The sequence below is a fragment of the Sinocyclocheilus rhinocerous genome, unplaced genomic scaffold (genome assembly GCF_001515625.1).
Source record: "Sinocyclocheilus rhinocerous isolate Xijiao unplaced genomic scaffold, SAMN03320098_v1.1 scaffold697, whole genome shotgun sequence".
Lineage (NCBI taxonomy): Eukaryota > Metazoa > Chordata > Actinopteri > Cypriniformes > Cyprinidae > Sinocyclocheilus > Sinocyclocheilus rhinocerous.
The window spans coordinates 931872-943135 of NW_015664033.1; the positions used below are offsets into that span (position 1 = coordinate 931872).

Sequence of the window (11264 nt, forward strand, 5' to 3'; positions counted from 1 at the left end):
AGCCACAACAGAACAAGATCTAAAATCCTGAAGACCTAAGATAAATAACAGATTTCAGAACTAATTTTAAGAAAATATAAAACAAGGGTCAATAACAAATATGGATGTATTAAATAAATAAATAAATTCAATCTCATGTGCCGAGCCCTTAGAAATTTAATATTTGTATTTACATTGGCTTCAGAGAGTTTCAGCATTTATACAGTTTTCAGTAATAATGAATATTGTTTCTGTTTAACCTGAATTAACCATGCTTTTTCACGAAAACGTCAAAATATCTAATATTTAAATGTATTAAAACATAATATTATAACAAATTTTATATTTAAATTATATTATAATTTAAATACAATAAATGAATTGTATCAATACTTATATTACAAATAAATAATTGTATGCATATATAATTTAAACTTTATTATTTACATATGAAATATATATTTATTGTATTGTTTATACAATTAGCTAACTACAATATCTAAATATGCCTCTCATGCATACTCAGTAGGTTACTTCAACCGCAGTTTAATAATAAAGGGTTAATCATTTATCAGCGCGCCATAAACGCCCCGATCTTTTCTTATCCTTGTTGTCAGGGTTCGCACGGCATTGTGGGTAGAGTAGGTCAGATGACCCTCGCCTCTCCTGTGAGGGGTACAGCTGCTGTCACACACTGAAGGGAAACGCCGATATTTACAGGTACGTTTGCGTGATTTTGACGTTATCGTTGACTTTTCGTATTAAACCTGTGAGGTGAAATGATCGACACCGTGACAGTGGTGCAGAAATGTCGCGTGCGGTTTCTAAGGTGGATCGTGTAGCGGCCGCAGTTAGCGAGCTAGCAAGCTAGCATCAGTGTGAGTGTAACAGGACTCATGGGGGATGGGGTAGACCGAACTGGATAGCTTTTCTCAGTCAAACTTCAGATTTGTTTGATTTGCCTGACATGACACACACGGAAAATCTGCGTGGTATGTTTTATAGTAACGTTAGTGGAGCAATAAAGTTTTAGCTCAGCGAGGCATTGGCGCTGGCAGGACGAGTCTTTCTGAGATTACAGGTTAAACTGGGTTATAATTTAACAACCGTCACGTCTTCTCTGACTTCACGGTTTGCTGTTTCGAGCACGCTAGTTATTCTATTATCAGCCTTGTAACAGGAGGAGTATAACTTGACACCCGGTTATAACTGTTATCTGACATTACATGCTGCATGTAATTGGTGTGTAAGTATGAGCCATCTGCTTCACTCACTGTCCTGTCAGGATTTGCGCACATTGGATTAGGTGCTTAACATACTGTTATTGTACTGTATTTTATATTGTATATGAAGGAGGGATAGAAATGAACAGGGGGAAAGCCCTCTAATTCAAGATGTGGGGCCCAAAAAGCCCTTATAATAAATTTCTCTTTTTTAATGTTTGTATCGTCTTATATTTTTCCTTTACTACTATTATTTTGTGTTTTAGGCCTAAATGTAAGAATGTTCCCTCAGATATGGGTCAAATATGACTTCATTTTATAGATATGGCTGCAATTGACTAACTATATGGATCACTATGCCATGTGCCCTCAAATGTATGGGAAAAAAATTCCCATTAATAAAAAAGATTTCTGGTATATCCCATTAATTAGCACTGATTTCATGTGCATATTTGTCTTTGGATTTTTTTTTTTCGTTCAACTGATGAGCATGAAAAGTGGAACCGAATGTATTGTGTGTAATAAAATGAAATATTTTAACTTATTTGTGCCTATATTAAGTGAATTATCTCCATAAATTATCTCCGTAAATTGTCCATAAAGTCCATAGGAAAAAAACAAATCAGCTTAGTGTGTGGCCAACCAGACCATGCCATGTAAAGAAGTTCAGCCAATTAGAAGACTCATTTCAGTGAACATATGAAGGGCTTAGACTCTCATGATAAGACTCTGAAAAGATTGACCGACCTCCTCCTCTTATCTTTCTCCTGTTGCTATTCCACTATTGAAACTGAACCATTGCAAATGTTTGCTGTTAAGTGTGCTTACTGCACTTTTTATCATGCGTTTTTACACACTGATGGATAAACCGTAACTATTGTCTGGTAATCATGCCACACATACAGTACTGATAGACATTAAGTTAAAAATAACCGCAATAACTTCCTTAAGGTATGTGAGAAAATGATTTAATTGGCTTTAAAAGTATGTTTCTTTCAAATTGAACCTAAATAGATATGACGGAAGAGTGTTTTTACTTCACATGTTTGCAGTCTAAACATTAGTTTTCTTGGTATTATATGAGAATACCAAACAATTAAGTCGTGTTTGTCTGTACTACAGCTGATCATAGTATAAAGTACTATAGGCATCACTGGAGGTGAAATGTTTTTGATTATACACCAAATAATGCACAGGGCTACTTATCACCTATTTAATCATTAGTCATGCTATTGTCAAATATTTACTCTGTTTTGTTCGTTTAGACCATCAACATTTATGTTAGTCTGTATACCAACAAATAAGACTGGATATACACTACTGTTCAAATATTTGAGATCGGTATGATCGGTACGAGAAAAAAGTTTATTCAGGAAGGACTTTTATAATGTTGCAAATAGGGATGTAACGATTAACCGCGAGCCGGTTGAAAGTCGATTAAAATATGTGATGATTCAAATCGGTTGAGATGCTAAACAAATCGCGATTCAATTAGGGGTAGGAGTTTATACACTGAACAAAATTATAAACGCAACACTTTTGTTTTTGCCCCCATTTTTCATGAGCTGAGCTCAAAGATCTAAGACTTTTTCTATGTACACAAAAGGCCTATTTCTCTCAAATGTTGTTCACAAATCTGTCTAAATCTGTGTTAGTGAGCACTTCTCCTTTGCCGAGATAATCCATCCACCTCACAGGTGTGGCATATCAAGATGCTGATTAGACAGCATGATTATTGCACAGGTGTGCCTTAGGCTGGCCACAATAAAAGGCCACTCTAAAATGTGCAAGGACACATTTAATTTATAATTTGTCTTAAATCTCATTTTGTTAAAAAATAATAATAATCGTGAATCGAATCGAATCGTGAGTTGAGTGAATCGTTGCATCCCTAGTTGCAAAGAATTTCTATTTAAATGTTTTTCTTATCCTGCATAAAATTTATTACATTTTCCACAAAAATATTAAGCAGCACAACTGTTTTCAACATTGATAATATTAAGAAATGTTTATTTTTCTCAAATCATCATATTAGAATGATTTCTGAAGGATCATGTGACACCGAAGACTGGAGTAATGATGCTGAAAATCCAGCTTTGTCATCACAGGAATAAATGACATTTTAAAATATATTAAAATAGAAAAGAGTTTAATAATAATATTTCACAATATTACATTTGTTACTGTATTTTGAATGAAAATTAATCCAGTCTTGGTAAGAATGAGACTTCTTTCAAAAGCATAAAATCTTACCGACCCTAAACTTTTGAGCACTAGTATAATTAATCAAACTCTTTGTTGTCTATTTAAAAACAAGTTCATTTGTCTTTGTCAATGTTTGTGCAGGTCAAGCCATGAGGCATGTGGTCTTCCTCCTCCCAGCCCTGCTGCTGCTGCTGGCCCTGCCGGACACTAGGGGGCGCTACAATGATGACTTTGATGACGGTGAGGACATAGCTGAGTTTGATGACAATGACTTCGCTGAGTTTGAGGATGTCAGCGAGGACCCGGCAGTCGATGTGGAGAAAGAGCCGCCCCCACGAGCAGCCCCCTCATCCACACCTATAGAGGACGACGAAGACGAGGCCACAGTGGAGAACGAGGACGGCCAGGATGAGTTTGAAGATGCTGATGCACAGGTAAAAATGTGAAAGCACTCCTATTTCCGTTTTTCTGCAAGTCAAAGTTAATCTTAATTTGATCTGATCAATGTTATAGGATCAAGACATGTACAGCAAGTATGACAACGAGGAGTTTGAGGGCTATGAGAAGACCAACCCCTCATTCAAAGACACTCTTATATACAGAGAGGTACAAATTCAATGAAAAATGCACTTTACAGGCACTTCATTGGCTTCCTTAGGTGACTGTTTGTATGTACGTAACAGGTCCCAGCACACCTTCAGAACAGCTGGGAGAGTTATTACATGGAGATCCTGATGGTCACAGGTCTTCTTGCCTATATTATGAACTACATAATTGGCAAAAACAAGAACAGCAGGCTTGCCCAGGCCTGGTTTAATTCCCACAGAGAACTTCTCGAGAGCAACTTTGCCCTCGTGGGTAAGTGTACCTCTCTCTCCACTTTGTTTCTTCCTCTTATGCTGTTTTCTCTGACCCTGTTTTTGTCTGACTCTCAAACGTGTCTTTATTTTTAGGGGATGATGGTACCAGTAAGGAGGCCACCAGCACGGGGAAACTGAACCAGGAGAATGAGCACATCTACAACCTGTGGTGCTCAGGACGTGTCTGCTGTGAGGGCATGTTGATTCAGCTTAAGGTAGCGTGTTTATGTGAATAAGAGAAAGAACGATGTTTGATAGATATCTGTGCATTCACCATGGTGTCGTTTTTGTTCAATTGCAGTTTTTGAAAAGACAGGACCTGCTGAATGTGTTGGCCAGGATGATGAGACCAGCCTGTGATCAAGTGGTATGCACAAACTCTGATGTATTAGCATAGACTGATTACAAGTAGTGTGTCAAATGGATGTTCAAAAGGATGTTCCTCTTAGTCTTACTCTTCCTTATCCACAGCAAGTTAAAGTGACTCTGAATGATGAGGACATGGACACGTTTGTGTTTGCTGTGGGGAGTCGAAAGGCCATGGCACGCCTGCAGAAAGAGATGCAGGACCTGGTTAGTCATTAATGATTTGCATATTTTATATAAATTAGAATAGTATTTACACCGCTGTTCATATGTTCGGGGTCAGTAAGATTTGTTTTAGTGAATACTTTTACTCTGGGAAAATGGATCAGTCAGAAGTAACAGAAAAAACATTTACAATGTTGCAGGGATTTCTATTTTAAATAAATGCTTGAACTTTGAAAAAAAAAAAAGATCACTGTTTACACAAATTACAAAACTGAATTTTCAAAACTGATAATAGCAAAAAATGTTTCTTGAGCAGCAAATCAGCATATTAGAAGATTTTCTAGGACTGGAGTAATGGCTGCTGAAAATTCAGCTTTGCCATCACAGAAATAAATTACATTTTAAAATATTCAAGTAGAAAAGTCATTTTAAGATGTAATAATATTTCTCAATATTACTGTTTTTACTGCATTTTTGGTCAAATAATTCACCCTTGACGAACAAAAGACACTTCTTATTAAAAAAAAAAAAAAAAGTATCCCAAACTTTTGAATAAGTGCTTTTAAGATTATTTTGTTTTTGCTGAATTAAAATAGTTTTTTTTAATATATATATAAAATAGCAAATGCTTGTCTTTAATTACACACTGTCATATGAACAACCAGTGAATAATACTAATTTCATTTTTTTGGCAAACAATAAATACACACACATCAATTCTTTCTTTGAGTCAGGCTTGACTGAAAGTAATGGCTTGTGGTTAGTGAGTGAGTCAGTGATGTTGATTCACTAAACACTCTGAAGGGTTCAGTGAGTTAATTTGGTGAAGGATTTGTCAGACTGATTGAAACCAATAACTTTGTTTTTTGTGCAGTTCATTACACATACAATTTGTTTGTTTGCAAATTGCACTGCACTACTCTTGCTATATGTATTTGTGTGCAGTCTGTGAGGCAATAGAAAGATATCTGTTTTTTTTTTTTGCAGTTTTAATATCATCAGGAGCTGGTCTGTGCTAACTTACTGTTTCTTGTTCTCTTCACAGTGTGAGTTCTGTGGTGATAAGCCCAAATCAGGGGCAAAATATGGCATCCCCGAATCTCTGGCAATTTTATCAGAGATGGGAGAGGTCACGGATGGAGTGATGGACAACAAGGCTAAAACTATTAAAAATGGTTTTCGTTCATTTACGTAAAACTAAAACTTAAAAAACCTAAATGAAAATGAAAAATGTTGACTTGGCAACTAACTGAAATAAAAGTTTAAGCTGAAGTTCTAAAATTACTAAAACAGAAATAAACATAGAAATAGAAAATAGAATCTAAGTAGAAATATATATTTAAAAATACTAATAAAAACCGTATTCTAGAATTAAATAGAAAAACTGAAATATATAAATAAAAGCTAATTCAAAATACTAATAAATAGTATGATAGTAGATAAGTAATTCGAAAAATTGCACTGTTCGAATTTGTTTTAATGTCATTTTTTTCTGTTTTCAGATGGTACATTACCTCACCTCTCATGCTGACAAGATTGAGTCCATCCATTTTTCGGACCAATTCTCTGGTCCAAAAGTTATGCAAGAGTAAGTTTTATTATTTTTTTTTTTTCTCCTAGTAGTTTTGTTCTTCGTCTATGTTGGAGGAGCTTATACTGGTTAATAAATGTTAATGGTTTCTCAACTATTTTTAGGGAAGGTCAGCCCTTAAAGCTGCCCGAGACCAAGAAAACACTGCTGTTTACATTTAATGGTGAGAGAAATTCATAATCCACAAATGGCAATCCTCTGTACTTGCACGACACTGAAACATTCGTCAGTGTATTAATATGTTGTACTTTACAGTGCCTGGGATGGGTAACACATCTCCCAAAGATATGGACATTCTGCTGCCTCTGATGAACATGGTGATCTACAGCATCGACAAGGTCAAGAAGCTTCGCCTCAACAGAGAGGTGAGTGCACACGCACAATGTGAACAACAACAACATGTTGATTTAGTAACAGAAGGTTAACTGGTTGCTTCATATGGCTGTTCAGGGGAAGCAGAAAGCAGACCGAAACCGTGCTCGCGTGGAGGAGAACTTCCTGAAGCAGACTCACACTCAGCGACAGGAGGCCGCTCAGACACGCCGCGAAGAGAAGAAGAGAGCGGAGAAGGAGAGGATCATGAACGAGGAGGATCCTGATAGACAGCGCCGCCTAGAGGTGTGTGTTTGTACTGTATAATTAAAAATCGGATCTTTTCTCTTATTGTGCCATTATCTGCATCGATACATGATTTTCTCCTTGCTCTTTCATTCAGGAAGCCGCTCAACGTCGCGAGCAGAAGAAGCTGGAGAAGAAGCAGATGAAAATGAAGCAGATCAAAGTGAAAGCCATGTGAGACACACGCGCTCATAGTCATCAGAGAAAGAATCTACTACTTCCACACCTGCCAATGTACACTCTTCTACATGAATGTGCATGCCATTCGATTGGCTGCTATTGTGCCCATAGAAACGCTCTGTCCAATCAGGAGAAAGCAGCTGGTTAAGGAGTAAATCTGATCTTTAAAAGACAACTGGATTGGAGATGTCTGAACTGTTTGAACATGTTTTACTGTAGCAATCATTTCAATCATGAGTTGTCTGCCTAATTGCATGGCGGTTTTTAATTGCGACACTATTGCTTTTTGTGGGCTTTGCCATAATAATCCGGACCTTTTGGGCCTCTTCAAAGCAACTTGCCACTTTAGCCAACCTTTTTCAATTCAGTTGTCTCCTCAGTATGGACCCTCCAAAGCTTTGTGTAGAGGACATATGCTTTCATTTCTACTCCCAAGAGATTTAACTTCACCTCCTTAAAGTTTCAGCTGTGCTTCTTTTAAAAGTGAAATCCGGGAGTGTTTTTAAAAGGAACTGGGTGGGTATGAAAGCTACCTTTTTTTGTACTACAGTGCTTCCTTAACCCTATTTCTAAGAGTTCATGATTGCAAGCGTTTATAGATGAGTAATGGGCACATTGTCATTGTCTTTCAAACTTTCTTTTTTTAATGAGCAAAGGCCCACTGAATTGTCACTGTCAAGGCAGCACAAACTCCTTTATACGTATTTAACAGAGGTGAAATTTTAATTTATCGTTAAGTTAATAGTCGATCAGAGCATCCATGAGCTTGTATCATGTTTATGAGTGAACATTGACTGTAACCCTTTTTTCTGTAACATTTGTTAATGAGACGCTTAACTAAATAAAACATTCACTGAAAACATCTTATCGTCTCGGTCTTTGATTTCAGCTGGTTATTAAATCTTTTCTAAAATGCATTTCAAAAGTGTAAATGGCTAGTTCACCCCTGCAGTGTAATATGCTGTGTTTCCTATAAAGCAATTTTTAATAGCATTTTGATATTTTTTTTTTTTTAGAGAATGGATTTCCACATATTTATTAAGAGACCATATTTGTAAATTTAAGTTTACTAATTCATTAGTTTATTTTTGCCATGTATTTCATTTGTTGCACTGATGAACCAATTAAACTGAACTTGTAAAGGCACAAAGGTGTTTAAAAATTGTGAAAAATGGTTACTAGTTACAGATTATGAAAATACAAATTTTCCATTTGCATACTTTAAATTCTAGGCAATAATTAATAAAGTATTTGACACGTGCTTGAGTTATACAGACACATATACTACTGTTCAAATGTTTAACAATATTCAAAAAGTCAATAATAATTTTTAAAGAAAAGAAGCATTAAATTGATAAAGTATCAGTAAGGACATTTATAATGTTAAGATTTATAAGCTTTTCTTTTGAACTTTATACTCGAAATCCCGAAAAAAGCATCACAGTTTCAACAAAAGTATTAAGCAACTGTTTTCAACATTGATAATAAATGTTACTACAAATCAGCATAGTATAATGATTCCTGAAGGAGCATTTGACACTGAAGACTGGAGTAATGACTGCTGAAAATCCAGCTTTGTCATCACAACAATAAACTACATTTTAAAATATACTAAAATGGAAGGTATTTTAAAATTTCATATTTCATAATATCACTGTTTTTACTGTATTGTATAAATTAATGCAGCCTTGGTGAGTGAATCCTTTGAACAGTAGTGTAATTTAGATGTCTTTTAATGTGTCAAATAAATCAAGTTCTATGTGTTTACTAGACATCACAGTTTTATTTATTTTTCACATGTAGAGTCAATGAAAAATGTGGTTCCTCTGATATTTTAGAAGTTATTTAACACAGACCGTTTTATTTTTCACAGACAACAAATAATGTAACAAATATGAGAAGTGTAAGTGCACAGGGTTGGAGTTGAAACGTTCCTCTGTTTTTATATCAAGTATCAAGCTACATCTCATGCAAATACACATTTTCTTCAGTCTATTACAGTGGATGGAGAGGTGAAAGGGTTACAATTTCTGCAGTTCTACTTCAGCTGCCAGTATTGCGACATACAGTTAAACAACGTTCAGCTAATGCAAGCAGTTTTTCTGTGGTATGAAAGAAGATCAGGGGCGTCACAAACTCAGAAATCTGGACTGCTAGCAGTAGAGGTAGAACCTGACATGGCAGATGAAGCCAGTCAGCCTTACTTACTGAAAAGTAGATTAATACACAGATGTGAGGCAGAAAGTATATTGCTAATATAATCAAGCTGTTCAAAATGAACCGAATAGCGGTCTGTTTGGTTTTGTCAGGTCTTGACCTCTGACTGCCCACACCCACAGAAAAGATGCAACTCACAGGCACTGCCGCACAAAAAGAAACCATAGTCAATGGATGGTACACAGTGATATTCAAAACAACCGTGATGGTGTCTGTATTTGCTTTGTGGAAGCTTTGTGGTTCACATATGCTACAGGATGAGCCACAGCAACGTACAAGTCTATAGTCATGCCAGTGAAGAATAGAGATCCTCCAATCAAACTGCAGCTATTATTACGGCTGTAATGCGGTCACTCCAGCCAGGTTCTGGACGATGCTTAGCAGAACTCGGATGTAATATAATGAATGTGAGCAGGCTAGATAAAGAAAGAGGAGTTCGCTCTGGGAAGAGGGAGACGAGTTTCCTGGGCTTGAAGGTGTCCCACATAGTCTCAGAAATAGGTCCACAACCACATAGAGGGTTATTGGAAGATTGACAACAAGTATTAGGATATCAAGGATCGGGCTGTATGATCCTATGCAAAGCTGATCGTGGGATGAAATGTTGAAGCAATTCTCGTCTATGCTCTCGGAAGATGAGATGTTTGTCATCTCCATTCTACATCCACATGGGAGCTGGAACCAGCTTATTTCCCAGTTTTTTTTTTTCTTCTTGTTTTAGTTAAATCGTGGCCATGTTGTACTAATTTGTTCCTGTCATCATTTACTCACACTTGTGTCATTTTGAACCCACAAGACTTTGGTTAATCTTTGAAATGCAAATTAAGAAATGTTTATGAAACATCCTCCATTGAAAGTCCAGGTAACCAAAAATTTGAAGATTCAAAAAGTTTGTAATCCAAGTCTTGTGAAGATATAAAATCACTTTATATTATGAACAGATTCAATTAACATGCATACATAGAGCACATCTCACATGGTATACACAGAAGCTCATATGGATTCGTTTTATGAAGCTTTTATGACTAATAGAGGGACAGAAACCACTCAGGTTTCATAAAAAATATATTAATTCATGTTTTGAAGATGAACCAAAGTCATGCAAGTTTGGAACAATTTGAAGGTGACTAAAATGTTTTGGTATCATTTTACCTAAATTAGGGAACAAACGTACACAACTTGATTATGATTTACCAACAAGTGAACAAGTTGTAGTAATGAATTCTTAATGTTGTGTATGTCATGTGTGGGGCTCATACAAACCTGCTGAAAAAAAAAAACATGCATGAAACCAGCTTTGCTGGTTGAACTAGTTAAAATGTCTGGTTGGGCCACCAGCATCTCACTAGCAACTCAAACACAACATATGCTGGTGTTTTTTGGTTTAGGCCTATTGGTCATTTGATAATTTCACTACCATGGTTTTTACTACAAATATAATGGTTACTATACTATACACTTGGTAAATCTGGGGTTAGTGTGGTTTTAATACAATTTCCAGACAAGGAAATCCACCTGCATACATCCAATTTACTCACATATTAGTTAAGAAGCCAACAGACGGAATTCACATCTTTTGGTTTTTATTGACTTCCCGCTTATTGTGCTGTTGACTTTTGACCTGAGGTCTGGTCTAGCACATGGTCCTTGGCATGGAGATGTAAAAGAACAACTTACGGCATTGTAAGGCTTTCTTCTGTTTTGTTCTTGTATCCTTTTAGTTGACCCTCACACTGCCACTGAGTTCAACATGAAAATAAGCTGTTTCATGCTCTTACAGACAATGTTGTTGATTTCTTCTCTGTACAATGCAGATGCAAATTGTAGGAAAACTACCATGACATAGCAAATGTGAGGGGA

The 11264-nt window shown here is 36.2% G+C and overlaps 1 protein-coding gene across 1 annotated transcript; it reads left to right on the forward strand.

Moving 5' to 3' along the window:
• The first annotated feature begins 578 nt into the window (after positions 1–578).
• LOC107729550 (coiled-coil domain-containing protein 47-like) lies at positions 579–8049 on the forward strand. Its single transcript, XM_016540107.1, has 13 exons — positions 579–699; positions 3549–3841; positions 3921–4013; positions 4091–4265; positions 4361–4482; positions 4569–4634; positions 4739–4840; positions 5844–5954; positions 6301–6386; positions 6494–6552; positions 6645–6754; positions 6840–7007; positions 7105–8049. The coding sequence occupies exons 2-13, from the start codon at positions 3557–3559 to the stop codon at positions 7183–7185; spliced, it is 1458 nt and encodes a 485-aa protein (XP_016395593.1). The 5' UTR covers positions 579–699; positions 3549–3556; the 3' UTR covers positions 7186–8049.
• The last annotated feature ends 3215 nt before the right edge of the window (positions 8050–11264 follow it).

Coding starts and splice junctions, on each gene's coding strand:
- LOC107729550 (XM_016540107.1), top strand. CDS start 3,557: ATGAGGCATGTGGTCTTCCTCCTCCCAGCCCTGCTGCTGCTGCTGGCC. Junction 4,483..4,568: donor GCATGTTGATTCAGCTTAAG/GTAGCGTGTTTA, acceptor GTTCAATTGCAG/TTTTTGAAAAGACAGGACCT. Junction 5,955..6,300: donor ATGGAGTGATGGACAACAAG/GCTAAAACTATT, acceptor TTCTGTTTTCAG/ATGGTACATTACCTCACCTC.